The sequence below is a fragment of the Phocoena sinus genome, chromosome 6, assembly GCF_008692025.1.
Source record: "Phocoena sinus isolate mPhoSin1 chromosome 6, mPhoSin1.pri, whole genome shotgun sequence".
Lineage (NCBI taxonomy): Eukaryota > Metazoa > Chordata > Mammalia > Artiodactyla > Phocoenidae > Phocoena > Phocoena sinus.
Genome location: NC_045768.1, coordinates 81142283 through 81158511, shown reverse-complemented (window position 1 = coordinate 81158511; position 16229 = coordinate 81142283). Strand labels below are relative to the sequence as shown.

Genomic DNA, 16229 nt, shown 5'->3' with positions numbered 1-16229 from the left:
TGCTCCCTCTGCCTGGGATGTTTATCCTCCTGTGCCTATACTGTGTCTATCAATAAGAAGAGAAAAAACAGTATGAAAAAAAGAGATGAAAAGGTGATAAGCTTAAAAGATATTGGTTATAAACTCATCTAAAAAGCTTTAAAGAGTGCTTCCCTGAGGCAAAGTGTAAGTACTTCCCTCGCCCCATTCCCAGGCTCCTGGTTTGGGGATACACACTGCCCCCTCGTGGCCACCGTAGGAAAAGGTCTCATCTTCTGGGGGTATTCTCTACATTGGGACATGGTATAAGCTTCCCTCCCACTTGTCCTGACCTGCTGGACCACGCAGTCTTAGCGACTCCAGGATGAGCTGTGTGAGCTCCCACTGCTCTGCCCGTGGAGTGGGGAGGACACAGGTTTTGGGGTCAGACCTGGTAGGAATTTCAGATCCCCAATTCACTGAGTGGTCTTGGGCAAGTGATCTAACTTCTCCAACCTTCAGTTTCCTCATTGGGAAAATAAGCATACATACTTTATGGGGCTTTGAGGAGTAAAAGAGATGAGCACAGTGCTTGGTGTATCAAAAGTGCTCAAAAGCTATTAGAAGCTATTTTTCTATTAAAAATTCTTGGGAAAGTGTGGGTAGGTGAAGACCCCTGACTCCCTCACCCATGTGGCAGGCTTGGGGTAGGCGGGGGGCGGGCGGGGGGTAAGGGGGCAGGTGACTGAACGTCCCAGCCCTCGCCAGAGCAGCTTCACGACTGCTCTGTTCCTTCCCTCCCTACGCCCTAAGAGACAGTCCTGGGACAGGCTCCAGAAGCTTGACCATGCTGAGATGCCACATGACACTGGGAGACCATCCCTACCCACTACCCTCCCAAAGGCTCGGGGCAGGAGGCAGGAACTATCGTCTAGCTGACAGGTGGGGAATCAATGCCCGGACACTAGCTGACAGGTGGGAAATCAATGCCCGGACACTAGCTGACAGGTGGGGAATCAATGCCCGGACACTAGCTGACAGGTGGGGAATCAATGCCCGGACACTAGCTGACAGGTGGGGAATCAATGCCCGGACACTAGCTGACAGGTGGGGAATCAATGCCCGGACACTAGCTGACAGGTGGGGAATCAATGCCCGGACACTAGCTGACAGGTGGGGAATCAATGCCCGGACACTAGCTGACAGGTGGGGAATCAATGCCCGGACACTGGAAGCAAACTGCTCAGGCACAGAGCAAGCTGAGGCAGCCCATCGGGGGTCCCAGCAGTTCAGCCGGGTTCTCTGCAGCAGGGTCTCCCAAGAGGCTGTGTGCATGAAACCTGGGGCTGAAGGCAGCCTAAGCCACTGGGAAGGACTCCAAGGGAACTGTGTGGGGAAGACAGCTCCCCCTTTCCTGAGGACACAGCCCCTCCTGGCCTAGGTTGGGAAACCCAAGGCCTGGATTCCAATTCCGGCCTGACACACAGCCCTTAGAGTCCTGTCCCTTCTGGCTGGGCCTTTCTAGACTGGGGTTGGTCTGGCTTAGAGAATGCCCTGGGGAATCTGTGAGTTCTCAAAGGCCATGGGAGGTGGTATGGGACACCTGTGCTGAGGCCACGTGGGGAGTTTGGGAGGTAGAACTTTCCCGATGGCTGTGGCAGGTGTGTGAGTGAGGGGACTGATGAAGAAGGCAGGTTTGTGAAGGGGAAGGAGCTCTGGCCTGGCCTGGCCATTCCTCCCCAGTTCTGGAAGAGGAGGCACACCGGCAGGTTTTCCTTAGAGAACAAGATCTCCAGGCTCTCAAGCATGAAGCAAGGCCGGCACCACATGGGAAGGACTCCCTAAACTTCAGGACCCACTGTTTGAGACTCTGCACCTCCCCCACAAGACTGACATTCCTTCTTCCCCTCCCCTGGCCTCTTCCCCGGCCTGGCCAGGCCCTGTCCAGGACAGGATCCAGAGCGGCTTCACACAGACCCTGCAATTAGGAGGGCTGCTTTCATCTCCTTCCCGCACACAACCTTCTACCACACGCCAGACTGTACTGCTGTTGAGAGGAGCCAGCCCTGCTAGACAAGCCAGAGGGAATGCCAGAGTTAAGAACTTGGCCTCTGGAAAGCTCTGGCCCCATGAAGAAAACTCCTGTTGGAGGAGACTGTGGGGCTGGAGGGGTAGGAAGATACCACGAGATTCTTAGGGAGCAAAAGTAGGGTCCTGATGCCCAATGGCTCCCTCCATGTAAGTGGTGGAGGTGTCTTTCCCTTTAGCCCACACTAAATGTAATTTACTTTGACAGGTAAAATTTTGTCTAAGGCCACTGCTTAGTGAAGAATCCACCAAACACATGAGAAACAGCTTCCCCTCGCTGAGGGGTCTGAGGTCCCTTTGGTGATCCAAAGGGAGTAGCTCCCTGCTGAACCCAGCAGCCTAGCCTACCTCCTGGATCTCCTGAACTTCTTCCCTCTTTGCAGCACCAACTCCCACCACCCTCTTCCTCTCACTTGGATCACTCTGGCAGCTCTTGGCTGGGTCTCTTGCCTCAAAGTTAGCCCTCCAATCCCTTTTACACACTCTGCCTGAGTAACAACTCTAGGAACAGGGGGGGAAAACTAAGGTCATGGCCAAATCTAGCCTGTTTTTGAACAACCCACAAGCTAAGAATGTTTTTTTTTTTTAATTTCTAAAAGGTTGGAAAAAATAAAATTATTATTTTGGGACATGTAAAAATTGTATGAAATTCTGATTTGGTGTCTATAAAGTGTCATTACAACAGAGTCATGCTCATCCCCTCATGTACTGTCTGGGGCTGTGTTCACACGACAGTGGCAGAGTTGGGTAGCCACAACATAAAGTCTAAAGTATCTGGCCCTTTACAGAAAACGTTTGCCAACTCCTGTCCTAGGTCATCAATCCAGCCATGCTGCTCTCTGCTTAGGATCCTTCAGTGGCTCCCTGTGGCTCTCTACAAACTGACCCCTGTCTACCTCTCCAGCTTAACAACTGTCTCTCCAGTTGTCTGCCCACTCTGGACAACTAATCCTTCCTCAAACCTCCCACAAACCACAGCCCTGGGCTTGTCTCATGCCTTTTACCTTTACTCAGCATGCCTCTCTCCTCCAAATGGCAGTCTACCATCTCAAGACTCAGCTCAAATGCTTCCTTCTGTTTTTGTTCCCCATCCAGGGGTCCTTCCCCTAAGCATGAGGGCTAATCCATTCCTAGCATGCCACAAAAAAATCTTGGTATAGCCCTTCAGCTTTTAATAAACAGACTAATGACCTATTTGTGCCAGTCCAAACAATTTCATTTTATTTGTTCAGGTATGTGCCCCCCACTGGATTACTAACTAAAAGAACAGGCCATGTCCATTTCCCACAGCCCTAGCACATGCTGGCATGGGTAGGGATGCAAGCATTCACCAGAAGTAGCCTGCTTAGCATTCTAATTTTTCACTTGGCTGGCATTATGTAGAAAGAAGATGCCTATATATTTTCCAGCTACTATAAACTTTCAGCACCTATAACAGACCAGGCACCTCCATGTACGTTATCTCATTTAATCCTCACAACCCTGGTGAGTTAGGTGACATCTCCACTCCACCAAGCAGCAGCAAGCTGTTACGTGGCAGAGCTGGAATCTGAGATCAGGTCTCCTGCTTCCTGCTGATTTTGAGATGCTCTCAATGTACAGTTCACCCACTGAACTCACTGCTTGAAAGAAGTAACAGATGCTCATGAGCTTCCTGTTGGGTGTGGTGCCACTGACCCTCTACTAAACGGGCTCAGATAGAGGTGGTTTTGTCTCTTCCCTCCAGTCACCTGTTCCCATTGCTGTACATCATGTCCTTCAAGGCAGATCATCTGGGTCAGGACCAAAGGGCAGCCCTGCTCTTCCTAGTAAAAGTAAGTGCCAGGTTTGTGATGTCACTTCTCAATTCTCCTTCTGTTGCTCTGGGGCTTGTGGCTTGCTCTGGAGCAGAAGGAAGTTGTTGGAAGTCTGGCCTCCATGCTGGAGAAGTGCCAATGCAGAGAGCCAAACTAATGTAACTATTGATGTACCTGCCTTAAAAGGAGCCTGAAGAATGCCTCCAGTGGGCTGCTGGCATAAGCCCTGGACTGTCCACATGGTTTTTTGAATATTCAAACAGAGGTCCAGAGCTCAGAGACAGGGAAAGCCAATACGGCTGCTGCAGGCCTGGGAGAAAGCAACAGAGGAAAGGTAAGTGTCCCAGAGACTCTTTCTCAACCAGAGAGAAGGGGTTAGGGCTGCACTGGTCAGTACACAGAGGCTGCAGTGTGAACCTGGTAGAAGGAGGAGCTGCTCTATGTCCTCCACCACCACAATGGACAGGCTAACCTGTCTGTCACCACACAGGCTCAGCGATGTGCTATGAGAGGCCCTCCCCCGGACTCCAGAAGATGGAATTCTGTAAAGTCACTCGACCCTTCTCCTAGGTCTGGAACTGATGGTACTGAGGACCACTAAAATAAGTTCAGCTAGGTAGACCTGCAAGAATTTTTGACAAAAGACTCAGCTAAGACAGCTGGGTTTAACCACATGTGTGATTCCAGCTGTGGTGTACCAATTCAGTGTTTGGCATTTTGGATTGAGAAGTTAGTCTATGTCTTTCCAAAGACAGTGATCACTTCGGATTAAAAAAACGAGGTGCACCTGATGCTGCAGGCATTTTCAGAGGAGGATGGATAACTGGGACAACTGAGACCATGACTAAGTGACACTTTCAGGCTAAAATTCTGGTTTGGCTAAATCAAGCCCCATGTTCCCCCAACCATCAGAGCGATCATGGTGGTGGTGTGAGGAGCCTCTGCAAATATGACTGAATCACTAGTGACCGTCCAGTGAGAGACATACTGAAATACTTTATACAGACAGAAGAGAGGACAAGGGGATTTCTGACACACTCATGCTTTGGATGTATCAGTTCAAGACAGTATGTGAGCTCTGAGTCCACCAGGCAGTTGGGAACAAACATGATTAATCTGCTGGCAAACGAGTCTCCATCCCACCTAATCATTCTTTTTTCTAAGTGCATCTTGATCGCCTCAGTCCTGGACATCAAAGTAGTCAATTACTGGCTCCTTGGCTATTTTCTGTAAATTACTGCTCCCAAGATTCCTGAAAAGCAAACACAGAATGATCAATCTTTTCTTGCTTGGGGGAAACAGATTCAGGTCTTGGAAAGTTCAGGATCAGCTGATTTACCATGTGTGAAGCTTTGATAAGACAGTGGGGTCCACATGAGCTGGTAACTGTTGAAATTTGGTGATGGGCACACAGGGGTTTATATTAATATATTAATACCATTCTCTCTACTCTAAAAATTTTCCACATTAAGTCTTACAAAAAAAAATACAGCAAGCAAAGTAAAAAAAAAGATAGCATGTCATAAACAGGCCCGTAACTTTACGTCCCCCAGGTGGTACTGGACACAGCTGTGGAGTAACATGAGGAAACGCAGCTTGTGCTGCTGGGAATCCAGGCTGCCTGCTTCCAGGGCTAGAGCAGGGCTGGTGCTGGGGAGCTACACAGTCCCAGGTGCTCCTGGCTGAGGCTGTGCCCAATGGGCAACACCTAGTTGTCCCGTCCAGTTCCAGGGGAACACAGATGGCTAGGACGCTCATGGTGACCTTGCAAACCCAGAGGTTCTGTGTAGGAGGTACTCCTAGGCTTCTGTGTGGAAGGCCAGAACAGGAGGAGGGACCCCACTGTGTTTCCCAGCAACTTCCAGCAGTGTGGCCTTGTCACAGCAGGGCAGCTGGCCCCCTCCTGAGAAGGGAGAGGAAAGGAAGGAGGGATGAAGACCCTCTCTGCTGCTGTCTGAGAAAACACCTGCCAGATCTGCTGCTTGCCAATGTGGTTTTCTTTTCTCCTTAAATCACAAACATATGTTTTTGTTGTAAAAACGCTTCAAACCATATATAAGTAGACAGAGCAAAACATGAAAGTTCCCCCCTTCACTGTCAGCTCCCCGCTAGAATCCCACTTCCATCTCCAGAGTAACTGTTGTGGACCACATGATGTTCCTAAATCATCTGGTGTGACAGACTGAATCCATTTCCCAGTGTCACCACCTACACTGTGGAAATTATGGCCAGTGACTGTGCTCCCTGGAGCGGAAGTGGGCATTACAAACATCAAACTTGGGACCCCTCTGGAATGAACATACGTGTCTGACATCTCAGTCAAACCTTATATATCTGAACACAGCACCCCAAAGCCAGGCCCAAGGAGGCCGCCAATGGCTGGTGCAGCCCAGGGCAGTTCAGCCCCTGCTGGCTTCTCTGAACAGACAGGGCTCTTTGGAAAGCAGCTGAAGAACCCTTACTTGTCTGTCTGATGTCTGTGATGAGGAATCGGTGGTGGAGGCCGTGACTGTATCTCCTTTTCAAGTACACCTGTCAGCGTGGTAGGAGGACATATAGACTTCCCTCTGATAAAAGTAAGAACACAAAGTATTGAAAAGTTAGAACTGTCTGTGGAGAGAGGCAGACAGCTGGAAATCCAGTCTGAGACTTTCACTGTGACGCTGCGGAGCACTTTCTGATACGACCCGTCTCCTCTCAGGCATGATCAACTTTGTTTAACCCTTGTCCCTTTCACCCACCTCTGCTGGGCCTGCTACCTGCTTCCTCTCATCTCACACTTGAGTTTTCTTTGTTGGGAGGTTCTTCCGACTCCCCCTGGTTCTGACAGTGATCTTAGGTCCTACTGTCCCCTCCTGGCACACACTACTGCCTTGGTTTCCTCTAATGGCAAACACTGTTTACAGAGGATGCCTTGAGTCACAGGTCAGCATTCTTCCTGTTTCCATCAGGCAAGGAGGACACAAGGGAAAAAGGGACAGATGTGACGGGCAGGTACCCACTCCAGGCCCTCAGGGTCTGACGTGGATTGTATCCTTTAGGTGTGTCTGGCCTGAGGACTGAAGCATGGGCTTTACTTTCTGGTTTGGACCTTTAGATCAGTCAGAATGGCTGGCCCAGAGGCAGACTTTCCATCTCATCTTCCAAGGAAGGAAGTAAGGAAAGCAAATATTGACCAGCCCTGTTTCCCAGGTCCAGCTTGCTCCACCAAGCAGTTCCTTCTGTAACGGCAAGATTCACCCACCTGACCGCAGTGACCACGACATTGCGCTTTGGTTCACTGTCATAGCTCACGCTCTCCAGGCAATACACCTGGGCCAGGTCGTGGATGATCCGGCGGTGGTCTCTGTTCATGGGAGGGAAGCAGTGGCTCTTCTTACTATTCTTTCCCTGTATTGAGGGAAAAGATGACTGACTGATAAAAATCATCTTGAAAACAGGATATGTCCACAGAGGTCCTTCCCACCATCCCAGAACAGCCTGGGTCAATAAAGAGACAGCTGAGTTTTGGAGGCCCACAGCACACAGCATTTCACTGACTGCTAAGCAAGCCAAGGCTGTGGGAGGATGAGGGCTGATGCACTTCCTTCATCTCCTCTGTGAGTCACAGGGTAGCAGTTGGCCGGGGTTAGAGGAACAGAGGGCAAGTAAACTGAGACTTACACGGACAGTGCAATGGTTCCTCCTGTGGGGCCCGTAACTGGGGAGTGAGTGATGTTCCCAAGAAATGACTAAATATATTGAAGACTTATAAACAAGAAAATCTCACTTCCTATAAAAAGTACACTCTATGCTAAAAATCACGAGTGTACAGATACAGACACGCAAGCACAGAAATACATTTGCTCAGGCTTCCTAATTAGGAGGGGAACAATGGTCCCATTTTCTCCTCTGTGTTAGTATCCTGCTGGGAAGTGGGAACAGAAAGGAAGGGGATGAGGGGATGGCGGGAAGGAAACCCATCTTCACAAGATGTGGAGCTAAAGTAGCCACCTTGCCCTCACCCACAGGCCCCTGAATGAAGAGGGAGCCACCGAGGAGTTGGCTGCCTCCAGGACAGCTTCACTCTCTTGAAGGAGTCTGTGCCACTACCCATTCAACTTTTTATCCTCACCCAACGGTTTCTCTCCTGCCTTTGGGGCACTAAGAACCAGTGTGTCCCATTATACAACAGCCCTTCAGAGATCTGAGGACCGAGCATGTCTTCCTAAGTATCCCTACTGAATCTCCTTCGTCCAGAGTTTCTTCACCCATTCTTAGGCACAGAGCTAGGATTTTTATTTATTAATATTATTGCAGGTATCTTTTCTGAACCAGGACAGGGTTTCCATGGATGTTATAATGGATGGGCTTTTGGGAAAGATAAGGATCCTCAAGGCAGCTGTGACTTTTTCCTGTAACTACTTTATACCGACAGTGTTTCTGGGACTTGACTTTTTTATCAAGCTGGCCTTAGAGACATGTACAGCTGGATGTTTTGACTTCAACCTTATTCACGGCCTCCACAAGGGCTTCCATTTCCTTCTCAATGTCACTGACAAACTTTAAGTCCTTCCTGAAATGAGAAATAACCACAGTTAATTTCATTTGTTTCTGATCTTCTGAGAATCCCTTCTACCCATCCTCTGCCTGTAAAGTGCAGGCAGTGGACAATGTGGGCAGAAAACCTGCACAGGTCAGGAACTGTCAGATAACAGAAGGTTGAATGTGATGGAACAAAGGAAGAGAAAGTAAGAAATCAAATATGAGAAAAGGGAAGATGGAAGAACTAGCCACCAGAAGGCCAGGAGACTGGAGGAAAATAAGACTTTTTACCACCCAAGTGAGGACCACCCATGTGATTAAGACCTGGGCAGACAGAGGTGGAATGTAACCAGAGATCCTTCAATTCAGGCTAGTCCAGCCCTTGGGGGGCCCCGACTCCCACCACAGGGCCCAAACACACACACACACACACACACACACACACACACACACACACACACTCTTTCTCCCCAAGTTCAATTCTTTAGTGGGACAGTTTTGAGAGACCAAGAGAAGGATTTTTATTAAATATCATATAATCCCTTATAGATATATAAACTGGCTCACAGAGGACTACATATTAGTTACTACATCTTAAAAGATCACTCTGGTAAGCCACAATTAAGAAAGCAGGTAACAACTTACATACCTAGCATCTTCTTTCAAACTGTCACTGAATTTTGACCCTGAAGAACGTACGTTGAAAGGATCAGAATCATCACTGATATGAAATGCCTCTGCTAACCGCCTGAAAGTGAGAGAGAAGTAAGTAAATGAAAGGAAAGGAGGGGGAGGAAAACTATCTCATAGTAACAGAGTGCCCCCCAGGTCCTAAATTCTTTATACATTAATGATCTCATTTCAATAAACCTAATTATTAAGGAGAATAAGAACAACTTGGGACAAGATATTGAACGGTCTTCGAAGAACAAAAAAAATAAGACAGATCTAGATGGTTCTGAGCAAGCTGTAGGCTGATACTGGGGACTTAGATTGTTAGGTGAAGAGAAGGCTGAGGGAGGGAAAGCACTGGGGATGGTCAATGGGGGATGACTTCCTTTGAGGTTTCACCTAAACATCAGATACATAGACAGATAATATTAAAGTTAATATCACTTTAGAAAATAAAGAATTGCATTTACAACATAAGCTCTGCATTATTTTTAATGTATTTCCTTTCAGATTTTTCCTCTGTAATTTTAAGTAGTTGCAATCAGTGTATATAAAACTTTGAATCTTTTTTCACCTTATTATTATGTGATTAGCATTTCTCATACTACTATTTGATTTGCACACTCCCTGTATTAATAGCTGCATAATCTTCTAATTATATATATCCCCCAATTTACTTAAACAGTCCCCATTTAGGTTTCTTTTGTTTGTTTTTTCTTGTTTTGCTCTTTTTCTTTTTTCATTTTTAAAAAAATTTATTTAAAAAGTTTTTTTATATCCCATTTAGGTTTCTTCAACAGTTCTCCAGCTTCTCAATATTATAAGTAACACAATATCTCTGAACAAAAAGCTTTTGAGATTATTTTTCTGGAAAATGTTTCCAAGGTGTGGGATAACTGGGTTAAATGGTATGGACATCAGACCCTTGATATCGTGGTCTAAGGGCTCCACAGTGCTGCTTCTGTTTTGACCAGCAGTATGTGAGTTTCGTGGCACCTCACCAACATCCAGGTATATATGTTGGGTTTTTTTTGTTTGTTTGTTTATTTTTAAAGATAGATAAAATTGAGCTTAGCACGTAGTACAATTTTCTTTTAAACAGAGATAGGGGTCTCTTACATGCTTCATGCCCATAAGAATTTGGTTTACTGTTGCTAGATTTTCTAATTTTTTAAGGTTTAATTTTCAAATTTTTAGGAATTCCTAAGGGGGAGATATTTCGATGTTTTGATTAGTTGGCCACTAATTCAAACACAAACACCAATAAAACATGTCTGTGGGATGAATATGGCCAGCCAGTTTTTCATTTTTGCAATGGAGCATATATTTGCAACTTTATTTACCTATCTATTTTTTATTTTGGCTGTGCTGGGTCTTCGTTGCTGGCTTCTCTCTAGTTGCAGCACACAGGCTCCAGAGCACGCGGGCTCAGTAGCTGTGGTGTGTGGGCTCCAAAGCACACGGGCTCAGTAGTTGCAGTGTGCGGGCTTCTCTCTAGCTGCGGCATGCGGGTTTAGTTGCCCTACGGCGTGTGGGAATCTTAGTTCCCCAACCAGGGATTGAACCCATGTTCCCTGGATTGGAAGGCGGGTTCTTAACCACAGGACTACCAGGGAAGTCCCTATTTGCAAGTTTAGATGGTATTCTCCTTTTCAATTCACATTTTTTTTTTCCTTAGGTCTGTGAGTATTTAAGAAAGAATCCTTACATAAAGGGTCATTATGTCATCATTCAAAGATCGAGGAGAAATTCAAAAGGCTTTCAGAAATAGCTAGTTCTAATCAATAACTGACATTTGCCGAGCATCTACTATGGTTTAGGCTTGTGCCAAGAGTTTTATGTATATCTTCCTTAATTTTAATGTATAATCCTCGTAACAACTCAGGGAGGTAGGTACTATTATTGTCACCATTTCTCCAAATATTTAAGAAAATTAAGGCTTGGAGAGATAATGTGATTTGCCCATGGTCACATTGCTAATTGATTTGTGAAGCTAGGATTCAAATCTGGGCAATCTAAGCTAGAGCTCTGGCTGGCTCTAACTACCATGAAATACTGTCTCAACTAAACAAAGGTGCATTTCCATGTTTTTGAGACCTTCTGTGTATTCACCACAGCATTTCTGAATATTCAGGACTCTTAGTTCACATTTTGGAGTGGAGAACAATGTTACAGTCCTTAAGGGACAAGAGTTTTGAATAGCAGTTATTACAAAGTTACCATAAGGGTCAAACCAAGGGAAATTTGGGCAGTGCTATTAATCATCATATTATCTTCTATATATTTAGCCACCTAAAGAGGTATTGTTAACAACTGTTGAAGGTCAAACTTCTAGGTAAAACAAGACTGCACTTTGTCTGCATTTGTCTGTTTCTGCTTAACGTTTTATCTTGAAAAATTTTCGAAGAAAGATAAGTTACAAGAATATCACAATGAATGCCCACATACTCTTCAGCTAAATTCTCCAAATGTTAATATTTTCACAGAGCTATACCTTTAATCTTTGTTGGAACAAGAAAGTTTGCCAGTCATTGAGTAAATGTCCCTTAATCTGATAAGGAGTATATTCAAATAACTTACAGCAAACATCATACATAGTGGTGAAATACTTAAAACTTTCCCTATGAGACTGGAGATAAGTTAGAAATGCCTATTATCATCACCCTTCATTCAACACTGTACTGGAGGACGGCCCTGGTGGCACAGTGGTTAAGAATCTGCCTGCCAATGCAGGGAACACGGGTTCGAGCCCTGGTCCGGGAAGATCCCACATGCCACGGAGCAACTAAGCCCGTGCACCGCAACTACTGAGCCTGCGCTCTAGAGCCCCTGAGCCACAAGTACTGAGCCCACGTGCCACAAGTACTGACGCCCACATGCTTAGAGCCCATGCTCCACAAGAGAAGCCACCACAATTAGAAGCCCACGCACAGCAATGAAAGTAGCCCCTGCTCACCGCAACTAGAGAAAGCCTGCGCGCAGCAATGAAGACCCAATGCGGCCAAAAAATAAATAAAATCAATTAATTAACAAACAAACAAACAAAAAAACACTGTACTGGAGGCCTAGCCAGTGCAATAAGGCAAGAAAAAGATAAAAGTTAAGAATTAGAAAGAAATTAGAAGAGGACATGATTGTGTACATGCAAAATCTAAAAGCTAAACTGTTAGAAATAAGTAATTTATTAGCAAGGTTGTGAATACAGGTCAACAAATATCAACTGTATTCCTATATGCCAGCAACAAGCAATTAGAGAATTAAATTTTAAAAGTGATACAAGAAAAAATACCAGTTATAATAACATTAAAATACGTCAAATAGCAAGGAACTAAAATCTACTGAAAGATGTACAAAATCTATATAAAGAAAACTATAAAATATCATTGAGAGAAAACATGACTAAATAGAAGGATATACTTTGCTCATGGATTAGAGGCCTCAATATTATAAAGATCTCAAATCTCTCCAAACTGAACTATAAATTAAATACCAGCTCAATCAAAATCCCAGTATTTTCTCTTTTTTTTTGCAAATATTGATAAGCTATTTCTAAAATTTAAATGGACACGCAAATGGCCAAGAACAGCCAAGACAATCTTGGAGAAAGACCATGTTTGAAGAGACATGCTACCAGTTATAAAGGTACAGTAATTAAGATAATGTGATACAAGCGCAATGGAATAGAATGAGCTCAGAAATAACCCATACACAATATGAATACTTGATTTAAGACAAAGGTGGCACTGCCACCTTTCCCAGATCACTGGGAAAAGGATTTCTTGATAAATGATGTTGGTCAAATGAATATTTGTATGGAATCATGAACCCTCCTTATACCATGCTTAGAAAAAAAAAAAAAATTGGTCCAGGTCAACTGTAGATCTAAACGTGCAAGGTAAAATAAGGCTCCTAGATAATAACACAGAATATCATCACGACCTCAGGATAGGCAAATATTTCTTAAACAAGACATAAAAAGTACTATTCACTAAGGAAAAGACTGATAAACTGGACTACATTAAAATTAGAAACTTCCGTTTATCAAGACACCAGTTACAGAGTGAAAAGTGAAGGCACGGAGTGTGAGGAAAACAATATATAAAACAAAGGACTCATATCCAAAATATATACAGAATTCCTAGTAATCAATATGAAAAAGACAGATGATACAATTAAAAAAATAAGCAAAGACCTGAATAGGTACTTCACAAAAGAGGATATCCAAATGGCCAACAAACATATGAAAAGGTGCTCAACCTCACCAGTCATCAGACAAATATAAATTAGAAGCTCAATGATATCCAGTTATACATCTACAAAAATGGATTAAAATGAGAAAGACTGACAATTCCAAGGGCTGACACAAACAGAGAGCAACGGAAAATATGACCCTGCTCGTGGCAGCGTAACTGGTACAACCATTTTGGACACTGTTAGGCAGAATCAATTAAAGCTGAAAATATGCATACCCTATTAATCAGCAATTCTACTCCTGAGTTTATATCCAACAGAGATGAGTACATATATATAGCAAGGCAAGTATAAGGATATTCTTAAAAGAGCATTATTTGTAACAGCCCAACACTGATAACAACACATATATCTATAAACTATAGAATAGATAAATGATGATAAATTAATACAATAAAATGTCACGCCGAAATGAAAATTAACAAAATGCTGCTACATGTAACAACAGGAATGAACGTCACAAATGTAATGAAAGAAACCAGACAAAAATAATACAAACAGTATGATTTCATCATTTACATAAAGTCCAAAAGCAGACAAAAATAATCTAAACTGTTAGAAGTCAGGATAGAGGCTATATCTCAGTGGAGTGTAAGAGTGGGTTCTGGTAGTTTTCTATCTCTTGAACTTGGTGCTGATTACACCACTGTATTCCCTTTGTGATGACTCACTCATCACTATAGTTCTGATCTATATGAAGTATATTATAGTTCAACATAACAGTTCATTAAAAGAATTTTAAGCCTCTGGTCTCCATTGGAATCAGGAAGTCTCTCAGTCTCTGAATTAGTATGCTTTGGAGCATGTGATGTTTATACTTGCCTGAAACCACGCAAGCTCATGTTTCAGAAATATGCTGAAATCACCTAACTGGTTTATCCTCAGACACTTCAATTCTTGATGATTGCATTTCTCCTCCTCCCCAACAGCAGCAAAAGACTCAGAGCAGGTGCTGAATGAATGCTGGAAGGGTTGCTCCCTCCCACTAATTTCACAGAGCTCAAGGACAATTAAATAAACAGCAGTTGAAACTACTTACTTTCTCCTTTCCAAGGCTGAACACTCCTCATCACACTCCAGCCTTGAGAAGCAAATGAAAAAAAATTAAGTCAGGGTACAAGTTTCACAGCTCCTACTCAGCAATAAGTTCTTAGATGGTCAACCTGGAGACAGAACAGACTGGCCCAAATAATGGCTGGATGGGGTCCTTCTCAAGGACAGGTGCGCAGGCCTCTGAGTTACGGGAGACTAGGAGTTCTCAGAAAGGCTTCAGAGTGTCCCCTGGCTGCTCAGCCCCCAAAATGTTCCCGGCTCCCCCGTAACAACCCCACCTCCCTCTCTCGACACAGCAAACCACTCTGTTCTCTGTTCTCCTGTGGGTTGGAATAGACACGTCAAGGTCTCTGCTTCCTCTGGCTACTGTCTGCAGTGAGGCCCAGAAAAGCTTCCTCTGGTCTTAGCTGTATCCCGAGTAGGACTCACTGCATTGGAGTGGGTGTGGTCTCTTAATATCAGATGTCTGTTGAACACCTACTGTGTGTGCAAGGCTTTCCTGTTGCAGACTGACACAAATGAATGGTTCCTGCCCTTTGGAAATTAAGTATAATGGGAGAAAGAAGGCACAGCTACACATCTAAAAAATTACCTGGCTTGGTGAATTTCCTTCTTAGTAATTAACTTGCTGATTTCCACTGAATCTCCAAGCTGCATGTCTGTTATTTTGGAGGCCATGGAAATAGCAGCTATTCTGAAGTATATAAAAGAAAGGGAAGATAAAATAAAAAGAAAGGGAAGGAAGGTGTTGCAGTTTCACAAGAACCTCCCCATACCAGGCACAGAGAACACTTCTTTCAAGGCAAATCTACCACTCGACAATCTGTGTGGCCTTGGAAGCCCATCTATTATGAACTATCCACACGTTTATGTGGTATCTCCTCAATTAGATGCTAAGCAGCTCCATAGGAAATGAGGTAATCCATTCCTCAGTACCCCCTTGAGCATCCGGGCCAATGCCAGGCACTCAGTGTGTATTCAAACACAGTCAATCTGATGTCTGCATACTCCTAAAGTCCCATCTCCATGGTGCATCTCTGCATCTATTCGTCCATCCATCCCTAAACACCTCCACTTCTGTACGGTGTGACCACACAGGTCCCAAGATTTCAGGAGGCTGCAAAGACAACTCACAGAACAGTCAGAACCCCCCAGACCACAGCCAGAGCGCAGGACCTGGTCCTGACTGTGCCCCAAGCGGTGGAACGCTGAAGCAATGCACGCAACTTCAGGACATCTTCCCTTCTGATCTCATGGTGTCATAACACCAAAAGGGAGAGAGACAGGAAGGAGGAGGAGAGGAGAGAAACAAAAAGGTTATTTCACAAATTAAAGTTAGGGAAGGTAAGGTACATAAAGCAGTACTTTCTCTTTTAACCAGAAAAACTAGACTCAAGAAAATGTATTTAAAAATCCTTCCTTAAAAGTTGCAAAGATCCTACAATAGACTCCTGTATACCCTTTACCTAGACCCACCAATTGTTAACATTTAAGTAGCACTAACCTTCGATAAGTACTGGATGCTTCAGAGCAAATCATGATTTCTTTTCTTCGTCCACATTCACACTGCAGCTCTATCTGAAATAAGATTAACATGTAGCAACTTTCAGCCCACGGTAAATATGTGAATGGGCAGGTTTCACTTTTAAAGCCTCTCTCAAATCAAACCACGGCAGAGAATAGAGAGACGGTGAGTGGCTACCCTCCAAGATGGAGGAGCTAACCACACATGCAAACTGACAACGTGGTGGTTGACATGCTAGGAGGGAAGTGTGCAGTCGACAGTGCCCCTTACTGGGAATGTCTTCTGTCCTTAATCCTGCCTGAAGGGGCAGGCCTAGAATGAAGTTTTTACCACTGAACCAGAGGTAGACACTTGACCCAGGA

General features: G+C 44.6%; 1 protein-coding gene across 10 annotated transcripts in view; it reads right to left on the bottom strand.

Moving 5' to 3' along the window:
- NFX1 (nuclear transcription factor, X-box binding 1) overlaps positions 1-16229 on the bottom strand; it is a 90994-nt gene that overhangs the window by 6480 nt on the left and 68285 nt on the right. For 2 of the 10 annotated variants that reach the window (XM_032634586.1, XM_032634588.1), the window contains exons 17-22: positions 15847-15920; positions 14935-15036; positions 14329-14370; positions 9016-9114; positions 8254-8397; positions 7101-7232 (exon numbers count right to left, since the gene is read on the bottom strand). In XM_032634586.1, the coding sequence (XP_032490477.1) occupies positions 8295-8397; positions 9016-9114; positions 14329-14370; positions 14935-15036; positions 15847-15920 (420 nt within the window). In that variant the 3' untranslated portion in view covers positions 7101-7232; positions 8254-8294. Of the gene's footprint in view, positions 1-3228; positions 4153-4807; positions 5095-6304; positions 6410-7086; positions 7233-8253; positions 8398-9015; positions 9115-14328; positions 14371-14934; positions 15921-16229 lie in introns of those variants that run through there. The other 8 variants (XR_004350320.1, XM_032634583.1, XM_032634585.1 and 5 more) reach the window with 8 other exon arrangements.